This window comes from Vipera berus (assembly GCF_964194415.1).
Source record: "Vipera berus genome assembly, chromosome: 6".
NCBI classification, from domain to species: Eukaryota; Metazoa; Chordata; class Lepidosauria; order Squamata; family Viperidae; genus Vipera; species Vipera berus.
Window position 1 is genome coordinate 50,407,172 of NC_138208.1, and position 25,772 is coordinate 50,432,943.

The 25,772-nt window shown below is 35.2% G+C and overlaps 1 protein-coding gene across 1 annotated transcript in view; it reads left to right on the forward strand.

Moving 5' to 3' along the window:
* TMTC2 (transmembrane O-mannosyltransferase targeting cadherins 2) overlaps nt 1-25,772 on the forward strand; it is a 235,336-nt gene that overhangs the window by 182,135 nt on the left and 27,429 nt on the right. Inside the window, exons 6-11 of the mRNA XM_081330298.1 lie at nt 416-600; nt 2,101-2,179; nt 4,745-4,866; nt 13,814-13,895; nt 19,872-19,986; nt 21,379-21,442. Coding sequence (XP_081186424.1) covers nt 416-600; nt 2,101-2,179; nt 4,745-4,866; nt 13,814-13,895; nt 19,872-19,986; nt 21,379-21,442 — 647 coding nt within the window. The remainder of the gene's footprint in view (nt 1-415; nt 601-2,100; nt 2,180-4,744; nt 4,867-13,813; nt 13,896-19,871; nt 19,987-21,378; nt 21,443-25,772) is intronic.

The following is a 25,772-nucleotide window of genomic DNA, read 5'->3' on the forward strand; positions in this document are numbered from 1 at the left end:
AATTTGGGTATTTTATCTCTTTTTATGATTATGACAAAGCTGTTCTGAAGAAATATTAGAGAGGAAATCACCTTGGTTGACATTTCAATTAATTCTAATGAAATTCCAGTTTTAATATTTTGTTGTGATGGTACTCATTTTTTCCCTTTAATTAGCAATCTATTTCCTATGGCAGTTATTAAAGACATCAATATCTTATAAAGAAAGTCTTGATTGCTGTAGAATTAGAATGGATAATCTCTGACTTTAATGAAAGGTAATTCAATCATAACAAGTTTAAAAAATGAAGGACCAATCTAGATTTGAAGAAACTGTCAACCTGTAACTATCTAATTTTTCTGGTTTTAAATAACTTCATGTATAATAGAATCGTATATGAATTTGCAATAGCTACATTTCCCTTTCTTTTCTTTAGCTGCTTATTTAAATACTGGTATCATCTTAATGAATCAAGGCAAGGCTGAGGAAGCCAAGAAGACATTTTTGAAATGTTCAGAGATTCCTGATGAAAACTTAAAAGATCCTCATGCTCATAAGAGTTCTGTTACCAGCTGCCTTTATAACTTGGGGAAACTTTACCATGAACAGGGACAATATGAGGTAAGATTTTACAGTAACATAACAGCTATCTATAATTTTAATATAATTGTGTTGTTTTTTTTAAAGCCTCCACTTCTATACTAGAATTAGCTATTGGGTGTCTGGGAGTTGGGTGGCATACAAATTGAATAAATTATTATTATGGTTCCTCATACAATCATCTGGATATTTAGACTGCATTTTAATTTTACTGAATTAAAAATTCACTTATCGATTCCTTCCCAAGGATCTGGGATGGGCAGATGTTGTTGTTTGATAGTGTTAAAGATATTATTTCATGATGTAAGCTGCTCCAATTAAAGCTTCCTTTTGCAACTGATTCACGATGATTTGGTCAATGCCACTATAGTTCATGTTGTGCTCCAGATATTTTGGGATTGCAACCAAAGTACCTAGAACTATTGGTAGTATTAAAGATTGTATAATAGTGTCAAACACGGTATCTACATCTTATATTTTAGACCATAAAGCTCTGACAAGCTTTTCCTAATACATTTACAATCTAACAATTTATTTTTCTAGGCTATTACTCAGTCTGATGACTGGTAGAATGGAAGACTAGTGAGATGGTAGCAGCTATACTTTATGAACTACTTTACTGGGGAAATATAGATATTATAGTATATAGTGCAATAGTAATTCATTCATTAGCAAACTATCCTTTTTGAAATGATATACTGTATGAACATGGAAATAATAGCATTTCCTGATACGGTTTAATGTACTTTTTTTTCCTAGTGAGACTGAAAAAATAGGTTCTTCTTATTAAGGGTGTAATACCAACATCATCAAGCCACCTATGTGAGATGGGACGCTGTATAAATCAAATTGCTTACAGTAGAAACATACAATTGGAATAAATGTAAATTTATATGCTTGTGGAATATGGACAAAGTGTACAATTTGACAACTTCAACTAATATATAGCTTCATTTTAAGAATAGGTAATGATCAAAAAACACAGTAGTTTGACCTGACATATATGTGTTTTATTTTAAACCTAGAAGGCTTTCAGTTTAATGTGGCCTGTATTACTTTATGCAAAGCAGTAACACTTCCCATTATTATCAGCAGATGGAAAAGTATCATTGTGATTATTACCATTTTGTAACATCAGAATGTGTTCTAGGAAATTCTAAGGTATTTTCTTTTCCCATTCTTAAATGGCAGGTTTGAATATTGAAAATTGCTCTGTTTTACATTGAGAAGATTCATGTCAACTGTATAATTTTTACATAGATTGAAATTAATCCATGTTAATCTTCTGCAGCACAAACTGCAGTTTGGTACCACCTTACATGCCAATAGATTTTTTTTGCATATGCTTATACAGAAATCAATTTGAAGGTGTCATGAGATTCATCATTATACAGTTTATTAAATGCCTATTTCTTGTTATGATTAACAAAGGCATCTTCAATTTCACAATATTTTATATCACATTCATGCTTCTGAATTTGATGTTGTTGTAATGATATGTTTCTCAACACTTTGTCATAGGATGCCCTTTTAGTTTACAAAGAAGCGATACAGAAAATGCCAAGACAGTTTGCACCACAGAGTTTGTATAATATGATAGGTGAGTCTAAGCAAACATCTAAAAATATTTGTGTTAATTTTCTTCCAATGCACATACTTTTGTATTTCTACCAATACTGGACATTAACCAAAGTATTTTATTTATGATATGTTTTTGGCTTTAATCAAATCTTCAAGGTTTACATTTGTAGCTTACCCCATATCACCACAGATATAAATCAGAACAATTAATGAATAAAAAGTATGGTTAGCTTTCCCCTATGTATTCATAAAGTGCTGTCAACAAAGCAAAACAAATTTAAAATAATATATGCTTATCCAAATATACTAATCCTGAGTCCAAAAACAGATAAGATTTGCCAAGTATTTCCAATAAACTATTTCATAGTCACAATATGGGCACTAGTAATGGCTTTTAATCCTTTTAATCTCCGAAGACTCAGGGCGGCTTACAATCTAAAGCACAAATCAATGTGCTTAGCAATAGCCTTCATTCTATGTATATGTCTGCTTATTAGGGCTTTCGGGGGGCCCCACGCGGCATTATTACAAAGTCAGCTTATTGCCCCCAACAATCTGGGTCCTCATTTTACCTAGCTCGGAAGGATGGAAGGCTGAGTCAACCTTGAGTCTGGTGGGACTCGAACCTGCACTAATTGCAGGCAGCTGGTGTTACTTAAGGACGCATTAGCCCACTGTTCCACCAAGGCTCTTTTTTTAGGAACTACCGTAATTTTTAGCTGATTAAAGACTTTCTAGTTCACATAGGCTAAAATGTGTCTTGTGCAACTTGTTGCTATGACTACAATAATTCCAAACTCACATGGCCAAACAGAATCACAATACTCCAGGCTCAAAGCACCTTCTCTCCCTCCATCTCCCTCTCCCCCTCCCTCCCTCTATGCCTCTCTCTCTTTCTCTCTGTCCCTTGTCTGAAGTCTAAGTCCTGTAAATTTAGTGATTAAAAAGTTTTGTACCATGGTTACATATTAGAGCATACCAAATAAAAATACTTTTACAAAAAATCCCATCCCTAAACCTATATTGGTTTGATGTATGTAAAGTATGATCTGATGTAAAGCATGGTCTGATATAAAGTAGACATCAAATTATAGCCTAGAAGTAATAGCTAAAATAATTTTCTAGATTAAACTTTATTATTAATCTTAACAATTTAGAAGTTTGGCAACATTGAATGTAAGCTATTTCATGGCATCCTTGATTACTTTTAAAATATAGAATTCTCCTTTATAACAGTTCAGATTTTCAACTCATCTTCTCAGCCACAACTGCTCAAAAATAATTTGATATGCTGTCTTTCTTTTTCATCAATATATCCAGTAATTAAAATCATTTCTCACTAAAAGAGGTTGAAATTATTGAACAGATGAATAAAATTCTATGGTACAGAGGAGAAAAAGAAATTCTGACTACTTGTCATTTTGCTTCTGATTTTTAGAGAATTGGAAACTTCTTTTGTATAGAAAATACCAAAATTAGTTATCAGTCAGCATAATATTCCTCTATATCATATTGTTAATAAAAATTAAACTTTGGGTTTTGCTCGAGTCAATATAACTGGGTAGACTGAAAGACCATAAAAATTGTATCTGATTTGTGAAGACAGCAATTGTTGATTAGGAAATTAACAGCTATTTTGTTTCCTTGATTCATGATGATTTACTCAAATCCTGTTTTTTCTGGAAAACTGTATTAAAGGAAGTTTATACAAGAAATGCTTTTCACACAGAGATCATCTGGTTTAGACTTGTTTCTTCCCTTTACTTATGAGAAAAGTAATTAGGCATAAAGTAATAGAATAATGGCAGTATATCTGCTTTAAGTACAATAAATAAAATAAATCTTTTAATGTAGAAGGTTTTATCCGTTACTGAATGGAGACATTTCAGCTATTAATCATATTTGGAATCAGTTGATCCTTCTGGATATTGTAGGCATTTTGATAGGATGAAGTGTGAAATTTTAAGCATCTGAATGTTCATCTAATTTAACGCAGCTGTTTTGTAGTAGTTTTGCTTCTGACAGCTATAGCAAGCCAGGCTGATTCAGTCTTCCAGAGATTATAAGTTTCTCTTGACTCATGTTATCACTAATGCAATTTCCATCCATATTAAGCTTTTTGGAAAAATATTCTGAACACTGGACATCATCATATTCCTGTTGTTATCCAGTCTTATGGATAAGCATCCACAAACATCTGTTGAGAATTTTCTTTACACATAAAATTCATATTTCTAAAGAAGTCAGTCATAAAATCTTAGTCTTAAAAAATTCTTAATCTATATATTTATTTTGCTGCAAGTTGACTCAAGATTTTTAAGGGATGTGAGATATTTATATATTAATAGTAATATCATATATATTCTTTCTGTGACATTCTACTACAGAATAATGGAATAGTAACATGCTATTATGTAATATATATATATAATATAAATTAGAAATATAAATTAATTTGTATTATATCTGTATTTTGGAACACATATATGCATGTATTTATATATTAATATATAAAATATAATTGCTTTTATCAGTTTATATGTTCTATTAATACATTTTTATGATTTCCTATTCTGCTTTGTAGGAGAAGCCTACATGAGACTTAGCAGATTCTCTGAAGCAGAATATTGGTATGTGGAATCACTGCACTCTAAAACTGATCACATTCCAGCTCATCTCACATATGGGAAACTTCTTGCTTTAACGGTAAGTGAACTATCTGGAAAATAGCAGTAAGTTTTTTAGCAAGAGAAAAACAATCCTATCTGTCACATGTTTGTCACATACAGACTCATCTCACTCTTTCTTTGTATAAAATATTATACAAACAGCAGTAAGGCTCTTTTTTCCTATTATTTGCAAGCTAGGAACTCATATCTTGAGATCACCTTTGCAAACCATTCTACTGTTGTTCACAAACCATCTACTAGAGAAATACATAAAAAATACTGACATAGAATGCACGCGATTTGTCAGCTTTCTCCTATATCTTTCTTCAAATTTCTCTCTTTTCATATGTATTAACTATCAAAAGATTTAGTCCATATTAGCTGGGTTTATGTGAATTCTAACTCCTTACCTTTTTATGGTGAGAGCCAGTGTAGTGTTGTGGTTAGGGTGCTGCAATAAGTGCAGGAATACTCATAGCCACTCATAGCCACGGAAGGCAACTGGGTGATTTGGGATAGTCAGTCTTTCTCAGCCTTAGACAAGGAAGCCCCCAAAATCTATCAAGTTGCACTGAACTAATGTAATCAGTAAAGAGACTTTCATTTTTTGGTAAAATAATTCAGAATGATGATGATGATGGGGGTGGGTGGGTGGGGGGTGATGATAGTGCAGATGCAGCATCTATAATATACTAAATTAGGAATCGATTTTCCAATTGGAACAGTAGACAAAATGTATGTTGAGGTTATCTGGCTATTATCTGGGTAATTTGCTGATCAACTGAATAAATATTATTTTAGTACAGTTTCCCTTGATTAACAGACAACACCTCCTCTCCCCAGTATACAAATATAATGAATTATCTTATTGTTTTTGATGTACAAACTATTCATTGCCTGTTCCTGATAGTATCAGGAATATCAATATCTTATAAAGTATGGTTATGGAAATTATACAGTAATATCCTTTCTCATTGGTGACATATACTTTGTCCAGCTGAAAGACAAGAAAACTCTGGCAATTTCTAGTTTTTCTTTATATGTGAATTAACCTATTGTGTCTTTGATAGCTAAATGGTAATTTCAGTGGGGGTTTTTTTGGCCTAGGGCTATATACTCTGAACAAAATGTTCCACTCCCTTTAATTCATTTAAAGACTTGTGTTTTATTTTGAGTAATATATATTATGTTAGGGACGCAGTGGCTCAGTGGGTTAGGACGCTGAGCGTCGAATCCCGAGTGCCGCATAACAAAGTGAGCGCCTGTTACTTGTCCCAGCTTCTGCCAACCTAGCAGTTCAAAAGCATGTAAAAATGCAAGTAGAAAAATAGGGACTACTACGGTGGGAAGGTAACAGCATTCCATGTGCCTTTGGCGTCTAGTCATGCCGGCCACATGACCACGGAGACGTCCTCGGACAAGCGCTGGCTCTTCGGCTTTGAAACGGAGATGAGCACCGGCCCCTAGAGTTGGAAATGACTAGCACGCATGTGCGGGGGAACCTTTACCTTTTTACCTTATATATTATGTTGCTACTTAAAATTTTTGCCTATTTTTTTTAAAAAACTATTCTTTATCTATTTTTTTGCACTTCAAAATATTATGCATTATACGTTCCTTAAAACAATTGCAAACAATGCTACTTTGCATCATTTATCTGAGGTTTAAGGGATAGGTCTCAATCTGCATGTGTAGAACCATAAGCTTGTTTTACACAGTAGGGTCTTTTTGTTATTCTGGCTTATTTTCTTATTTATTTATTTTTTTAGAATATAAATTTTACATTGTTCTATATTGCATCTGCAAGGGTAAAAGAATGAAAAAATTGTGGTTAAGCTGTATGAATGAGAGCCAGTGTAGTGGTTAAAAACACACAACTAGAAAATGGAAGAGCATGAATTCTAATGTTGCCTTTAGGCACCAGCTGGGTGACTTTGGGCCAGTTGTTCTCTCTCAGCTGTAGAAAAAAGGCAAGGACAATTTGTCTTCCAAAAAATGTTTCCAAGAAAACTTCAGAAAAATTGTCGATGTAGTAACCCGGACGGAATATTGATTTGAAAGCATAAAAAAGGTACTGTATGTGAATAAATGGCTTAATTAGGTGAATAATTAGAAAATATTATAGACCAGTGGTTTTCAACCTGTAGTCCGTTTACCCGTGGGGGTCTGCAGTATCATCACAAGAGATCAGTGAAGGCTTGAATAAATGTTATGATTTCAATCTTGAGTTAAGTCCTGGGGATCCATGGCCATGGTCCGTGGCCACAAAAGATGTTTAAAGGGGGGTTCATAGTGAAGAAAAGGTTGAGAACCACAGCTGTAGACAATCCTGAGCTGTTCATTTGTAAAACTGTATTCGGCCAGAATAATTATCAGCCATAAATTATCAGTCTTAAATTCCTAATATGATTTCATCACTGACAAATTTATTATGGCTTATCTGTTGTGAATTGAAAGAAACTGCAGAATGATTACAATTACAATGATTACAATTCACAAATGTAAATAATAAATGCATCTAGAACAGACATGTCAAACTCACGACGTCACGTAGCTTTTTCCCCATTGCCGGCAATGGGGTGGTTGCGGTTTCCTGGTGATGCGTCCAGCCCGCGAGCTGGCAGTTTGACACCCCTAATCTAGAAGATGCCATAAGACTGTTGGTTTTCTGAAGAGACTGACATATTATTTATTACCTATTGCCTATTTTACATCTACCCTGTTAAATGCCAGAGGAGTGACAAGTTTCCTATGGTGGTGATTTTGTTTCTTTTTATACCTTTTAAATCATGACTTCATATACTGTCTGTGTGTAATTGTAGATGACTGTTACAAATACCAGTGCTCAGATTGTATGTTTGGGGATAACTATACCTGACACTTAATGCTTCTTTGCATTTGACCTCATTATCTTTTTTAAAAAAACAAAACAAATTGAAGCTTCCAGGGAAGTTATAATTATGGGATTAGAGCATGAATGAAAGGAAAAACTCTTTTTTCTTCCCTGATTGGGTCTTTAAAAAATCTATTTTTGGAAGCTGGTTTTGGATGCCTGTAAGTAATGCTATATGGGACGCGGTGGCTCAGTGGGTTAGGACGCTGAGCTTGTCGATCAGAAGGTCGGCAGTTTGGCGGGTCGAATCCCGAGTGCCGCGTAACAGAGTGAGCGCCTGTTACTCGTCCCAGCTTCTGCCCACCTAGCAGTTCGAAAGCACGTAAAAATGCAAGTAGAAAAATAGGGACCACTGCGGTGGGAAGGTAACAGCGTTCCGTGCGCCTTTGGCGTCTAGTCATGCCGGCCACATGACCACGGAGACGTCCTCGGACAAGCGCTGGCTCTTCGGCTATGAAACGGAGATGAGCACCGGCCCCTAGAGTCGGAAACGACTAGCACGCATGTGCGGGGGAACCTTTACCTTTACCTTAAGTAATGCTATCACCAATTTTTAACAAAAGATTTTAGTCACAATTAAGATATCTCCTGGGCTGTTGTGACCTTTCCATTACTTAAAAAGGTATATTTTGGCCATAAAGAAACTATTGCAATAATTATATCCATTGCTTTTAGTTTATTTAAAAACATTCCTTTAACTCATTAGTTCAGTAGCTGAAACTAAGTCTTGCTTTTTTTAATGCATTTTTCTATAAGGCAGCAGAGTCTTCCCCCTCACTCTTCTCTCTTTCCACTCCTCTTTGTTATCTGAACCTAATTACAATTTTGCACAGGATTAGATCCAGCTAATTACATCCTCATTATAAACTATTTCTGGCAAAGGAGAAATTTTAACATGGGATCAGAAAAAATATCCCCATCATTTTTTTCTGATAAATATTTGAGGAAGGCTATAGTCCAGACATGTTTCAAAGAACCAAAGTTACCCATGTATAATATCAGTGTGATGTTGGTTTCCTGTTAAATATGAGTGGCACTTCATTTATCTAAATGTTTCAGACACACATATACACACAAACAGCCGTTTAAGCACAAATACATATATCTTGATACTAACAATTCTCATATAAGATCTTAGGAGGAGACCACAAACAAAACAATATAAGTATCATCTCTGGATTCAGATTGTTTTTAATCTAGTAGATATTTAGAGCAATAGGACTCTCTCTCTCTCTCTCTCTCTCTCTATGTCTGTGTGTGTGTGTGTGTGTGTGTGCGTGCACGTGCGCGTGGATTCACACACACATGCCTGCTTGCCTGCTTGCCTCAAGGCTATTTTGGCAGAACACATTTTAAAATGCAGCTGTCACACTTAAGCTTAATCCTGTCTATATATGTGTCTAGTTTGCCTGAAAAGATGGGGTTTTTTTTAAAGTGAAAAACATTTTGTTATAAATTGAATTAGATTTTAAAAAGCTAAAAATAATTACCTGGAAGCATATATGGATTTTTATAAGAAGATTATTCAAAACTGGTTTTACTATATTAACCATGCCCATTAATACCTTAGATCAGAGGTCCCCAACCTTTTGGGCACAAGGGACTGGTTATATAGAGAGAAGTTTTTCCGCAGACAGGAGGGGGTGTGGTTTTGTGTGCTGCCTGCATGCCATGGATGGGGCTTTGCTTGTTTGTGTCGCCTGGTTGCTAGCATACCGCAGCCTGGTCCACAGACCGGGGGTGGGGGACCTCTGCCTTAGATCAATATACACACACATATATACTTGTAGGGATCCAATCATGAAACAGTAGAAATATATCCTGACCCTTCCTCCTTCATTCCCAATTGCTTGTATTTGAAATATCAATTTGTCCAAACCATTAAATGCAGCATTCAGACAAGGAACCTGTGGTTGTAATCAAGGCCATAACAGGAGATAAAGAGTTAAACTTTAGATTCCTTTTCTAGAATCTGTCATCCTTTTCTATTAGAATCATATAAATGCTTCCAATGCTTGCTTGGAAGTAAAGAAAAAGAAATGTCTATTTCCTTACCTGTAGTCAAATAACTACAAAGGGTAGTTGAATCTGAATTGGAATGGAGTAAAAAGATGGGTAGTAAAGATAAGAAGGTAAAAAGGTGGATGGTAAAGGATGGCTCCTGACCTTCGCTCTTTCCGCCGTGATCTGAAAACTTACCTATTTGAACAAGCCGGCCTGGTCTAATGGGTTTGGGGTATTTTATTTAGTATTTTTAATTATTTATTATAATGGGCTAGTTCTATTTAATCTTATTTTTAACTTTTGTATATTGTATTTTTATTGCCCTGTACACCGCCCTGAGTCCTTCAGGAGAAGGGCGGTATAGAAATTAAATTAAATAAATAAAATAAATAAATAAAGGTGAGAAGATAAAAAGATGGATGGTATCTTCATTACAATTATTAAGATAGAATTAGCAAGAGATATTGCAGAGGAAAATAAATGTGTAAACTAATTTGTATTTAATCACAGGAACCTTTTCTTGTTATATTAAAAAAGCATTTTGTGAACAGATGTCACTATCGACCATTAATTCAGAAGTTTACTGTGAAACATTATAAAAACTCACACACATCCGTAACAAGCATTGGGGCATGCTGATTTCTGGTGTGGTTTTGGTTCACAATAATGCTCGCCTGCGACTGTTAAACAAACCCAAGAACTTTTGAAGCAGTTCCGTTGGGATGTTTTTGATCCCCCCCCTCCAGAGCCCAGATTTGGCACCGTGCAACTACTATTAAAGAATTTCAAACCTTGTAAGAGTTATGACAAGTGGCTCAATTTGAATGGCAATTATGTCAAAAAGTAATGTAATGTTTTAGTTTTCTAATATGTGTAATAAAAGTTCTGTATTTGAGAGTGTCTGTCATTGATAACCAAATGGAGGTTTATTTCTGAATTGCCCTCGTATCTATGCATGTATGTATGCATACAATTTATAGGCCCAAACTACCCTGTGCAGCATATATTTAAAATAAATATATTTAAATAAATATTTAAAATAATAATAATAAAAAAACCCAGACAAGAGAATGTGCACCATATACAACAATACCCTAAAATCTGAGAGAACAGACAGATTTTCAGGGATTTTCAGAATTTCAATAAATGTAAGCCGTATGGATCCCTGAGGGGATAACAATTGGAGAAGGCAGGTCCCATGACAGAGAATTTGTGCTTTCTAAGTCTTTATAGATGACATTGTTTAATCAAGAGAATCTACCACACCTATTCTCACCAATCTTACCAGACAGGCAAAAATGATAAAAAATTGGCACTCTCTCAAATAACAAATTCCTATGCTATGACAGACTTTACAAGTGATAACCAGCAACCTGAATTCTATCCAGAATCTCATTAGCAGCCAGTGCAGCTCATAGAGCTACAATATTATATTAGCATATTTCAACATACCAGACACTTCATAAACCATGATATTGTGGATCAGCTGTAACTACTAAACAATCTTCAGGAGCAGCATTAAAACAAGTTTAGAAACACTGCCAAATTATTTTCAACCATGTTGGAAATGAGATAGGGTCATCCTTACTAGATAGATCAGACAGGAAATACAGCCAGATAAGCTAATTTTAATTCATTGCAAAATTACCTAATTAGAATATTGCTAGTCTGAAAGTACAATTGTACCTCTGTCACCTTTAGAGCCCAATAACCTAGGAAGGGTCCCTCTTGAGCCCCTTGTTCCACCCACTATCCCTCTTATCTGACATTTCCCAGGCAGCAGATCTTGCCTGGTCTCCTAAGCTCACTTTCACATAATATTACAAGTAACATCAATCCTATAAAGTGGTCCAGATTAAGAAACCAATGCCAAATAGGTGAGTCCTGCCTGAGCCATGAAAGCCAGCTGGGTCACTCACTCTCAGCCCAAACCACCTCACCACATTATTTGAGTTACAAATAAGTCAAGGCAGCGAACATCTTCCCACAACAACAAGGGTGGTTATCGTGGGAAGATGTTTGCTGCCTTGGGCCATTTGTAAAAATAATAAAGGTGTGATACAAGTAAATAAAATTAAAAATAGAGTCTTGCAAGTCTGAATGTGCTTTCTCTTTGCTTCACTTTTGTGTAAGCTAGGGAAGCGCTTGTTTGAGACATTTTCTCAAATTAGTTTCTTGCCCCGCTTATCTGATCATTATATTGCTGGCAGCCCTTCCTCCCGTTTTTCAGAACCATTCCTTATCCTTTTACAGACAGAGGATAGAAGAGACTGCTTTTGACTTTCTTGTCAAAATGTAAAATTAAAGCACTTAAGTGTAACAATTAGTATCTAAGCATTTTTTTCTGCCTCCTCTTCATTCCTTTTTTATTTTCCCCTTGAACACTATATTCTTTAAAATGTCATCTTAAGATCAGGGACTGTCATTTTACTTGGGCTATAAATGTTACACAGAGCTATTTGGGGTAATGATACAGATAAAAAAAATGTTCAGATAAATAACATATATTTTCACTTACCTACTTTCAAAACATTAGAATGATGCACGTCAGAAAAAAGTACTCCATTGCGTCTTTAGTACTATCACAATAATAACCCAGAATGAAGTTGGAAATATAATCCTAAACACTATGACAAGAAGCAGAAAAGGGGAAGCTTCTTTTCACAGGGAATAAAACTTTACAAATTGAAATTGAAAACAGTTTTAAGCAGACTATTTTGAGAAAACAATTATAACATACTAGTTGAATGGAAAATATTTGGGATTGCTATTGGTTTCATGGAGATAATTCTGAAGGCTGAAGCATAATGGGCAAGGAAGAACTCCAGTGAATTCTCTCCTCTCCTGAAATAGAAAAAAAAACTTGAGTGTGCAATGAGACACGATAATTAACTGTCTAAGACTAATAGTGTTCTTCTGTTTCAGAACATGACATAATAGATGTAAATGTTAATTCAGTCAGGATTAGCAATGTGTTCCAGTCTCAGACCGCAGTTTTGATGACCTGCAGATGAATGTTTTGTGACATGAAACTTTTGCCAGAAGAGGATGATAACTTGAATGCTCTGCTCTGATTTTTAATGTTCCCTGTTTATCCTATAATCCAAATTAGTCTTGTAGTTTTGCCAAGAGACCTAGTTTTTTTTTTCCTCTTGTTCATTGTTGTCATTTTTTAAACATTGTATGAATGTCTTATATTTCACTTATAATTAAAATATATAAATATTGGTTGTACTCAATGCAATCTTAAAACTTGATATGTCATCTGTGAGAAGGCATTGACTGGCAGACAGCTATGCCATGCAGAAGTTTGCTTATAGACTGCTTTGCGGGGAGACTGGTCCTCTCTGTGTGATTCAAATCATTACTCAATTCAAGTTTTCTCTTCTGTCCATATGAATAAGGTCTTGTTTTAAGTTTGTGCATATGATCTCCATACATAGTTATACAATATGCATAGTCAGCTTCGGGTTTTCACCATTTGTTGCTGAGAAATCCTATCAATAGAAAGTTCTATAGTTACAATTATGTATTTCATATTAGAAATTCTGCTTGCATCATGTACAGAATTGGGAATGCAGTGAGGTGTACATTCTACTTACTAACCTCCATCTTTTGATCCATCAGTAAATAGAAATTATTTGAGCTAAGCTGAAGTTATATAGAAATGTTGTTTTACTCTACACCAGAGGTCCCCAACCTTTTTGGGCACCAGGGATCGGTTCCGTGGAAAAATAAGTAAAGGTAAAGGTTCCCCTGCACATGTGTGCTAGTCGTTTCCGACTCTAGGGGCCGGTGCTCATCTCCATTTCAAAGCCGAAGAGCCATCGCTTGTCTGAGGACATCTCTGTGGTCATGACTAGATGCCAAAGGCGCATGGAACGCTGTTACCTTCCCAGGCTACATTTTTACATGCTTTCGAACTGCAAACAGAAGAAAACAGAGTGAGATTTGTGTTCTAGTAGGACTATGCTAGTTCATTAATTCTGTAAAATTAATGTTTCAGTTTCTCAGTTGTAGGTCTTTGCTTATCATAAGTAGTTGTAAGCCGGTGTCAAATATCTGTTTTTGCTTTTTCTTTCTTAAGGGTCGCAAGAGAGAGGCAGAAAAATATTTCTTAAAAGCAATTCAGCTGGATCCTATGAAGGGAAACTGTTATATGCATTATGGTAAGTTTGCTAATAAATGTTTTCCTTTACATTCTATTTTATTTTACAAAATTCTTTATGAATAATTGTGGATTTTTTATTTTAAAGTACTGGCAGAGTATTATTTGAAGGAAGAAGTAAAGCTACCTTACTACTGAATAATTCACTGGGGCCTATACAGCCAGTGGCATAGCCATCAATTCCCAAGGAGATATCAGTTGTCATCCTTCATCAGTAACCCATATAAGCACATAAATGGGACTTTGACATCTCAAAAAAATTGATTTGTGAGCAATATTAATTATAAACTTTTCTTTGTGAAGTGCATGATATTTAAGTGCGTTGCTTTTACTAATTATTTTTTATTATGTATAGAAAAGTGTTTTGTAAGACTCTTATACTTTTCCAGTATGCTGCAAGATAAAACCCAAGAGAAATCTTTTTGAAAGTATAGTGAATAGCTGTAGGGCCGTGTAGAACATTTTAAGACATGTTTTGAGCTTTAAACATATTTTCAAGCTAAAACGTATAATTTATTGATAGTTTCAGCCTTACTCCACATGCTCTTTATACTATTCTGATGATGCTGGAAGAGTCTTAATCTCAAAATGAAACCACTTTAAACTAAAAGCATTTAGAGTAAGGACATAATAGCATCAGAACTCTTCAGTAAAGTTAAAACAAAATCTTCAGTTTATTTCAAGGTCAAAATAAGGTATTTCAAGCTGAAAACATTTCAAATTAAAATTGTTTTATATACAGTTACATTTTTAATTTGAAATGTTTTGAACTTGAAATACCTTATTTTAAGCTTGAAATAAATTGAAGACTTTATTTTAAGTTAACTGAAGAGTTCTGATACAACTGCCTCGATTCCTAACATGGATGAATGGTTACAAAAGTTGATGGAATTAGCAGTGGTGGCCAAATTGACTGTGCTGATAAAAGAAAAGAACATAAGTATTTTTGTTTCTACTTGGAAACTGCTTTTGGACTTTGTGCTTGAGGTGGAAAAAAATATTATGATTTTGTTTTTTTACCGATTAGACTGATCTGCTGATACAGACATGGCTAGTGCATACTACTATAGAAATGTAAAAAGTTGAAATTTGATTTTAATGTCTGTTTTTACGGCAACAGAGAGAGTCGGAAGTCAATATCTTTTGTTTCTTCCCCTCCCTTTCTTCACATCTTTTTTGTTTTCCCTTTTTCTACTGTTGTCCACTACTATTTACTTTTGTATTCTCACATATTATGTTATAAATGAATAAAACTAATAAAAATAAATAAATGTTTTGTATACAACTATCAGGTTTCATTTATAATTGAAAGCTCTTTAAAATTAATTCCCTTGCAAGGACAAATGGATGAACATTTGCCCTGGCATAACTTTTATGGAAGGATGTTTAGAATTAGACAATTAGAATTTAGGCCACTAAATTGTATTTATTTATTATAAATTTTTAATTGATTTTCCAATATTATAATTGTATCATTTAAAAGCAACATGGTGTCTGGGTTACAATAGTTCCATTTCGTATAAGTATATGTTATTACAAATCTCCAATTTGTTGTAGCCAATATTTCCTCTCTTTTTTCCTTTAATACATATTGTCTCTTATCTAAATTAATATACTTCTTATTCTGTCCATCAGTTATTTAGTGGTTTTCTTACATTTGTCAATACTTTTATATATTTTATTTATTTTAACATTCCATCTTTAAAGCATCAGTCATCTTATAAATTTTCCCAGCTTTAATTTTGCATTAATATTAAAGTTAAATGTTTGAAGTTTCTCATTTCCATATTTCTGAGTGACCCCACTTCCCTTTATCACAGTTCTCTTCAATATTTAATAATCTAGATACACATCTTATCTATCACATTTCCATATCAACACATTAATAGTACAATATAATATTCATGTTTTCATTATAATTTCCACATACTGTAAATTCAATAGCCAAAATTTCTCCCATTTCAGCATTTAATACATCCTTTCTCTTCTCTTTAAAATCTGCTTTTTTCAACATTTCTTCTTTTTAAATCTCCCCTGTAAGTTCAATCGCCACGGTTTCTGAAGGGAGGGTTAAAATCCCCCATCCCTCTCCACAGGGGGGAAGGTGCTTAGCAGCTTATTTAGGTGGAAATAAGAAGGTTAGAGTATAAGAGAGGTAGATCTTACCCGGTCTCTTCCACGCTGTTTAAATGTTGCCTGGTGGTAAGTGTGACTTTGGCTGTCTGCAGCCTAGTGGCCAGCCATGTTGCTATGGCCAGGTACTAACAGGAGAGTTGCGGCTTCCCTGCATTTCTGCAAAAGCCCGCTGGTCACTTCTCTGGGGTGACTTTTCGGTCCTTTTAGGACCCCCTAGCAATGCGAAACTGGACATGGAAGATGAGAGTCATCCTCCAAACATCCATAGTGGCCGTGTCCTTAGGCCACTAAATTTTAATCAGCACATATATGTTATTCTGTATGAGTGTGCATGTGTGTGTTTGAAACGCTAATTACAGAATATACATATGTGTTGGTCCTGAATGTGTTTCTACTCTGTTACATTTGTGTGCAGTATGCAAAGGGGACTGGATAAACTGCATTGGATCATGCAGATGTTACACTACCCAGATAATAACATCAGTGTGAGAGAGTGTGTGGTTTGCTTGCCCTATGTTGTGGCCCCGACCCCTGAGCCTGTCCTACCTGAGGAAGTGGACTCTGAGGATGATGGGGAGGAACTGGCAAGGCCTCCCTCTCCGTGACTCTCCCCTCTGGCAAAGCCTCCGTCTCCATCTGAAGGCCGACAGGAGCGGCCTGTGATTAGCCAGGCTGGGAGTGAGCCAGAGCAGCTGCAGCAGATGGAGCGTAGCAGAGAAGAATCATGGCTAGATCCCCGAGAACGGCACAGAGCCAAGCGTTTACAGCAGCATAGGAAGAGTAGGAGGGTCAGGGATTAGCTGAGTCACTGAGCCACACCCCACAAGGTACAAAAGGGGGTGTGGCTGCTCTCAGGACTTTGTGACAAACAATAATTTAATCAACTTCTGGTCACATCTTTGGAATTCTGTCGGATTTACTACCTATTTGAAACCCTGGCCTGAATTCTTGACAACGCTTCTGTACTTTTGTTTCTGGACTGTTTGCTTGGACTCATTTTGAGTAATTGTTTGGAAGTTATCTCATTCCAGCGGAGGTAACGAGCCTATTTTATTTATTTATTTATTTATTTATTCATTTATTTATTTATTTATTATTATTTAAATTTATATACCACCCTATTCCCGTAGGACTCAGGGTGGTTTACAGGGAAGAATTAAAATACATAACATACAAAGTTAAAATCGATTAAAACTAAGATTAAATTAAGTCCCTGAATTTAAACTAAAACCCCATTAATTAAATAATTAAAACCCCTCAGTCTGGGCCAGACAGCTCGAAAAACCAGGTTTTCAAGTCCCTGCAAAATGAGCGAAGGTTGGGGGCAGTCCTAAGCTCCGTGGGAAGTTGGTTCCAAAGGGCCGGCGCGCCCACAGAGAACGCCCTTCCCCTGGGAATAACCCGCCGGCATTCCTTAACCGGCGGTACCTTAAGAAGGCCCTCCCTGTGGGAGTGCACAGGACGATGGGAAGTTGATGCCGGCAGCAGGTGTTCCCTTAGATAATCCGGACCCAAGCCATTTAGAGCTTTATAGGTCATTACCAGCACCTTGAATCTCACTCAGAGGACAACCGGAAGCCAATGCAGCTCACAGAGAAGAGGTGTTACATGGGAGTATCGGGAGACTCCCATAACAACTTGCGCAGCTGCATTCTGCACCAGTTGAAGCCTCCGAGTGGTCCTCAAGGGCAGCCCCATGTAGAGAGCGTTGCAGTAGTCTAGCCGGGAGGTCACGAACGCATGGGTGACTGTGCGTAGGGCATCTCGGTCCAGATAGGGTCGCAACTGGCGCACCAGACGAAGCTGGGCAAAAGCCCCCCTGGTCACAGCTCCTATATGGTCTTCAAAATTGAGCCATGAATCCAAGAGGACGCCCAAGTTGCGAGCCCTATCGACGGGGGGTAACACCTCACCCCCCATCATTAGTGGTGGAACAACCTGGTTTATCCGAGATGCCAGTATGCACAGCCACTCAGTCTTGGCAGGATTGAGACGAAGCCTGTTTCTCACCATCCAAACCCGGACCGCTTCCAGGCAACGGGACATCACGTCGAGTGCATCACTGGGTTGGTTCGGGGTGGAGAGAAAAAGTTGGGTATCATCAGCATACTGATGATACCCCACCCCGAAACCACGAATGAGCTCGCCCAGCGGTTTCATGTAGATGTTGAACAGGAGGGGAGAGAGAACCGACCCCTGAGGGACTCCACAAACAAGAGACCTCGGGGCGGACCTCTGCCCTCCCGTCAACACTGACTGCGAGCGGCCCAGGAGGTAGGAGGAGAACCACCGTAAAACAGTGCCTCCCACTCCTAACCCCCTGAGACGCCACAGTAGGATACCATGGTAGATGGTATCGAAAGCTGCTGAGAGATCTAAAAGGACTAGGACAGAGGAACATCCCCTGTCCCGAGCCCGCCAGAGATCATTCACCAGTGCGACCAATGCCGTCTCCGTGCTGTACCCGGGCCTGAAACCCGATTGATACGGGTCAAGATAATCAGTTTCCTCCAGGAACAGAGGAAGCTGATGCGCCACCACACTCTCAACAACCTTCGCCAAAAAGCGAAGGTTGGAGACCGGATGATAGTTATTTAAAACAGCTGGGTCCAGGGCAGGCTTCTTGAGGAGGGGCCTCACCACTGCCTCCTTCAAGGCGGTGGGAAAGATACCCTTGGTAATATCTTGATTAAGCTGTTATTTACTGCTCAGTTGCTTGATATACCGCATATTTACAATGGTTGCAGCATCCTGGGGTCATGTGATCATCATTTATGACCTTCCCAGCTGGTTTCCTATAAGCATAGTCATTGGGGAAGCTAGATTCACAGTGTGATTTACTTAATAACTTCAGCTGGCAAAAAATCAAGTGCAACTCACTTAACAATCACTTTCCTTAGCAATGGAAATTCTGTTCCCAACTGTGATCATAAATCAAGGACTAACTGTATGTATTGTACAGTAGGATAAGGTCAAGAAATATCTTTTAAAACTTGTATTTACCTGTGAGATTTGATTCTTTTTACTATACTGCAACAGACAAGAAACAATGACAAAAAAGTTCTGCAAAATAACACTCTTTCTATTAACAACTGCTGAGATTTCAAGTACATTTTCCTAATAATTGCAAAGCCTGTAATGTTTCCGTTTTATAATAAAATTGATTATTTGCATTAAATTACTGTAATTATGCACTCACTTGATATAATTTACTGATCATGTAGCTTGTTCTCTAGCTGAACCTGCAGAGTTTTTCTTTGTTAATGTTTTTAATTTTCTTCTTAGTTCATTTTGGTTAACATAGCATGAAGTTAATAATTCACAATTCAGATTGTTCTCTTATTGTAAGTATAACTGGATCAGAATGATCTTAGAATGCTGAGAGTATTTTGGCATATTTTGTAATGCTTTGAAAAGAAACACTACAACCAAATTAAAATTAATCAGTAATTAATTGCTGCCCTCTAACTTGTCAACAAGTATAATGTTTTGTTCAGTTGTTCTAAAATTTACATTTAAGTTACAACCACTTGCAAATTAAAGAATTGTACTGCATTTTTTTGTTCTGTTAATAGAAGTTTCTTTGCTTCCACAGAGGCTTCTCTGAATAGAATTTAGAATAAGGTTGTCTTTTTAAACCCAAATTTACTCTTGTTTTTGCAGTATCCTATGCTGATGCTTTTTTTGGAGCATATTTGACAATTAGAAAGGGGGAAGGAAGAATCAGCAAAAACAGTCTTTATTTATGGAAACTATCATTCATAAAGTAATATTATGTACATGTAACCCTGTCAATGTTAAAGTGTGATTTTTGCTATAATTATTAATATCTGTTTTTCAGGCCAGTTTCTGTTAGAAGAGTCTCGCTTGATGGAAGCAGCAGAGATGGCCAAGAAAGCAGCTGAGTTGGATAATACAGAGTTTGATGTTGTGTTCAATGCGGCTCATATGCTTAGGTCTTTTTATTTCATTGTCTTCAGTATCACCATCAATATTTTACTGCATAGAATTAACATTAATATGCATACAGTTTTTCCAGAATGAAAACAGAAGATCACATGGCATTTCTCAGCTTCATGCTTGTATACATCCTGCTTTTTAAAATTATGGCTAGATCTGATTAATGAAGACAATTCACACTGGAATCCTGTGCCAATTTTGCCGTTATTTCCTTTGCCATTTTTATTGAGGCTGTACAGAGTCTAATGCTTACATAGCACAGAAAGTTATTACTACATACTACATTCCATTCACTTTATATTTTAAAATCAGCAGAGTTTTCTTTTTCCTGATAAATGAATATAGCAAATGAAGAAAACAAGTATAGAAGAGATTTGAAGCCAACTCTCAATTTTAGAACCAACAATTGGTATCACAACTTTGGGTGGTATAGTGATTCAGGTACTAAGTTTTAGTCCTTCCTTATGCACAGAAACCAGTTGGGAGATTTTGTACAGGTTGCTCCTTTTAAGTCTAATCAGCATCAGGTTCTGCAACCAGCCCTTCATTGCATCATGCATTGATTGTTTCACTGTGTTGAAATAAGTGAATGCAGTGCAAAACAAGTAAACATTGCAACCAAGCAAAATGAATGTTAACCATCAGCAAGAACAGGTGGCCATTTTTTTTGTTGTTGATCATATCATCTCTGAATTACTTATTCAACTCAATCTCTTGAGCTTGCTTTTTTAATGTGTGAAAGCTGTAAATTAACCAAAATAGATACTTTTTGTATCTGTTCAAGAGCATCAACAAGCATTCCTTCCTCAGGCTCATTTTGTGTGTGTGTGTGCTTTTCTTTCTAAAGTGAACACAGTGCTTTCTGTATTGACTTGTTTGCACACGGTTGCCACTGACGCATAGGCTAATCTATTCAGCTATATAGAATTATGGTGTCATTCAATTCAATGGCTCTTTACAAATAAATGACAATGCTTCTAAAGCAAGCATAACCCCTGGAAACATTTCTATCCCTTTGCTTCATTGCTGGTTTAGATATATTAAACTACTGTAGTTTGCTATATCTGAAATTTGGAACAGCATTTTTAACTTTAATAATTAGTATTATAGTGGGATTTAAATTCCAATTTTAAAAGCTAAGACGTGAATTAAAATTGTTTACAAGCTAATTTATAATTGTATCTATAGAGTAAAATGTTTGTTGATACTAATGCTGACTTTGTAATATCAATTTCATTATTTAAAATACATTTAAAGTTAACCATTCACATCATATCAGTAGCTGAAAATGTATTTTAACTATTAATGTTAATGATTCAATTAATTTTTCACTTTCCAGTACCAGATTAAATTTCACTGAACTTGCTGATTTTTTCTTCTCTCAATAGACAAGCTAGTCTCAATGAAGCAGCTGAAAAATATTACAAAATGGCAGCTGAGCTAAGACCTAATGTAAGTACTTTCTTAAAGAAAATACATTATAGATATCTTGAGAGTTATAACAGAGAAAATCAATACATTCCAAAGAATTATTATAATAATGCTTTGGTCTGTAAGCATTTTTAAAAGTAACCCACAGCAGCACTCTAATAAACCTTAACATTTATCAACTAATTATTGTAGATAATTATGTTGATAAAGCAATTGTATATGCATGCTTTTCCTCCTTTTATTTGTACATTTTAAATCTGGGTTCTTTATCACATTGTGAAGTGACACCGAGGCTACCTTTTCTCATTTCAAAAAGTGATGGTGAAACTGTTTCCTTATCAGTTGTTCCTTTCTGGAATGAGATGATCACAAAAGTAAAAGGTTTGACAGATACATTTTTGACTGTCCCCAACATGATCCGCACACCTCAAATCTACTCTGGAAGATTTCCTGAAGAATTTGGCAGTGTGCATGAGGAGAGGCATTAAGAGTCAGTTCTGCATAAAGATTTCTCCTGATGATCAAATTCATAGAAGGGTAAGAAAAGAAAGAGTGCATTGCTCTCTTAAATTTTAAAACTGGGAAGGTTGAAAGATATTCAGCTTTTTAATTATTTTTTCTTTTCTTTTTTTATCTGGTTATTGTGGTTTTTTTTCATTCTATTTACATATTAAAAGCAGTAAAAATAATAATAGACAAGGATTGTAGAATCATTATGGTCCTAGAAAGGACTTTGAAGTCTTCTAATATAATCCATGCCTGGGCAGAATTCTCAGATTAGCCCTGATAAATGGCTGATTGAGCAGCCATAACTTCAAGAGGCAGGCAGTCTGTTCCATAGTTTAATAGCTCTAACAGTCAGAAAAGTTCAATCTTGATCACTTTCCTTTCGGCCAACCCACTGAAGTTTGCCTTATCTTAAGCACTACAAGGAATGAATAAACAACTTCTTTTGACAGCTCTTCAAGTATTTAAAAACTACTGTTATGTTTCTCCTAAGCCTTTGCTTCTTTAAGCTAAATATACCCAGATTTTTTTTAAAATTCCTACATGTGAAGGTAATCACTCTGCTTAGAGATTACACTTAATTCCTGATTATAGACTTCTCCAGTTGTTAAAACAGCTTAGTTATCACAATGGATAGTATATCTGAATATATTCATGTCCAATATATTATCTTATTAATGTCATGTTATATGATCAACCAAGATGTTACATACTTTAAACATGCAAATAAGAGTAAATTTTTACTATAAGCATTTTGCAAAACCAGAGACTGCTTTCAAATGAAATCCTGTGTTGGAAGAAACAATACTTCTATAAAGATAGAACATTCAGGAATTATGTTTGTTGTCTGAACCTTTTTTTAAAAGAAAAAGCTATTATCTTAAAAGAAGGCTGCTGAAATTAATCTCACATATGTTCTTAAAAAGTATAAGCACTTTGAAGTATAACTCTGAAGTGTCAAATAAAACCTGAACAGATTATAGATTTTTCAGTCCCAACCATGACCTACATGTCATGACCTACATCACACAATCCGACTAGTCTCATATCAGGCCGGTCAAACCTGTACAGTTTTTAAGCCTTATATCTTCATCAGCTTGTCAAATGCAGCTGTTTCTGCTCTACCCATTCAAAAAGATTTGATTAAATATTACATGTATATTAGCATAAGAACACATGCATACATGCAAACACCCATAATAAAAGGTCTGGATATGCCTTTAGGCAAAACAAGTGCAGTTCCATGGCATAATTTTATGAGGGATGGAAAGTATTTATAGCTTGTGGGTTGTATGTGTGTAAATGGCTTCTATATCTCTAATCCATAATATTTTGTTGAGAAGTCTACCAAATAAAGCAAACTGCTGGTACAAGCAAAACTTCTCTGCCATACATGGTATTTAGCTCAACAAGGAAACTTTACTTGTGTCCCAAGTTTCTGGAACATATTACCAAGAAACTATGTTATTTTAATAACTATTTAATTAGAAACACATTCTGGTCCTTTTAATAACAATCATGTGTTTTCATAAATTATAGCATCATGTAGTTTGTTACTAACCTGTTGTGCTTCTTTCTAACTAAGAATACTTTATTCTTTACTACTGTATAAGATGATGCAATGAAATAATGTAACCATGCAGAACTGGCTTAAACAACTTGGATTCCATTTGCACAAGGTTAAAATATCAGCTTAAGATCAGGAGAATCAAGGTTCAAGTGCAACCCTAGTCATTAAGCTCATGTATGAGTCAATCATTATGCTTGAAGAAAAAAAAGCAAGCTATTTATTCTGAATCTCAGTTTGACATGTGATTATTAATAAATAAGCTTCTCATATCTGCATGAACTCTTGATTAGTACTTGGGGAAGCTCAGGTTGAAATGCAATAATAACTAGGAAAGTTTATTAGTAACTTCAAGCCAATCACTCTGTTTCTATCCAACCTATTTCTTCCTAAAGGAAAGGAAGAATTTAAATCTAAAATGCTTTTTAAAACTTCCCTTGTTTTGAGGCTTTCATCAACTCCATCCAACTACAAGTACTGTGGTATGCTTTCCCCCTCAGTTTATTATTGCTTCATATTCCTGTTTTGTTATTTCACACCTCAATCATTCTTTTATTAATGACTGATTTATTAGTTATTAATTTTTGTATTAAACCCCATTCTTTTTAAAATGTTTTTATTGATTTTTTTCATACAATTCAAAAGTACTTCAACAAATGTGTTGTCTGAGTTTATCACTGACTAATGCAAATTAAATTACTAATCCCTTGTTCTTTTCTCCAGCCATTGATAAAATAAGTTCCAAATTTGAAAATATTCTGTTTATTCTTTTTCTTTGAAGTAAGTCTGTCTATTTCCGCACAGTCTAGTATTTTTTATTATTATTATTTCTTCTTCTGGTGGTATTTCTTCATTTTTCCAATAGGAATATGATTCTTGCCACTGTTATCACATGTAAAAGCAAGTATATACATGGCTTGTCAAGCTTTTCTGGCATTATACCTAATAAAAAAAGTTCAGGTTTAAAATCTACATGTTTTCCCAATATCTTTTCTAGCCAAGTATGTATTTTTTCCAGTATCTCTTTGCTTTAACACATCTCCACCATACATGATAATAAGTACCTGACTTGCGTTTACATTTCCAACATCTATCTGACATATTTAAACATTTTTGCTAATCTTGCTGGTGGCAAGTGCCATCTATAAAACATTTTATATAAGTTTACTTTGTAAGAAATTGACATTGTCAATTTATAATTTCTTTCTCACAGGTTTTGCCATTTTTCTAAATCTATATTGTATCCAAAATTCTTTGCTCATGTTATCATTGTTTCTTTTACTTGTTTATTTTCCATTTTCAATAAAAAGTTATACATTTTCTTAATTAATTTCTCATCAGAGGTTAATAATATCTAATCAAACAAGGTTTGCTCTTTATAAAATCCATACAATTTAACATCTTTATCGTATCTCACTTGCATTTGTAAATATGCCCACCATGATAGATCAATACTCTGATTTTCCATCTCTTTTTTAGATTCCCTTCAGAATTTATTGTCAACGCTGTGACAATGGATGTCATCGCTCTGACAACTGAGAATCAGTAGCCATTTTTACTTTTGCTTTTAGTGTGCCTTTCCTTTCCTTTTCTTTAGAGTTCAGATGGAAGGGAGGAATGTCATGGTTCTGATAGATGAAACCAGTAAAATAACTCTAAAGAAAAGGAAAGGCATGCTAAAAGAAAAAGTAAAAATGGCTACTGATTCTCAGTTGTCAGAACGACAATATACATAGTCACAGCGTTGACATTTAGAATATCTTTATATGTCCATATTTTCTTGAGACTGACTAAATTTGGATGTACAAATGCTTCCATTATTGAAAGCCATCCTAGAATTTTCAAGTATATTTTACATTTTATTTTTCCCATGTTAGCAATAATGCATTTCTAGTATAGTGGTTTTAAAAATATGTATGCATTTTATTTTCCCCATACCATAAGAAAGTGTGCCAACCAAGTTGTAAATCATGTCCCTCCAAATACTACAATCTTTTATTTCTAAGAGTTATCCATTCTTTTACCCATGTTAGTACTGATGCTTGATAATATTTATTTACTGTATTGTCTGTCAAGGTTTTAAAAAGTTCTTTTTAAATTGCTTTCTCACAAAAATTAGATAAGAATTTTTTTTCATATATTTTCATATATTTTTTCATATATTTTTATATATTCTTTTGTATTCCTTAATTCCATTTTCCCTTTTAAAAAGTTCACCACTTTTAACTCCCTTCTTCCCAAGTCTTCCTGGGGTCTTTGCTTTAGAAATTTTATCCA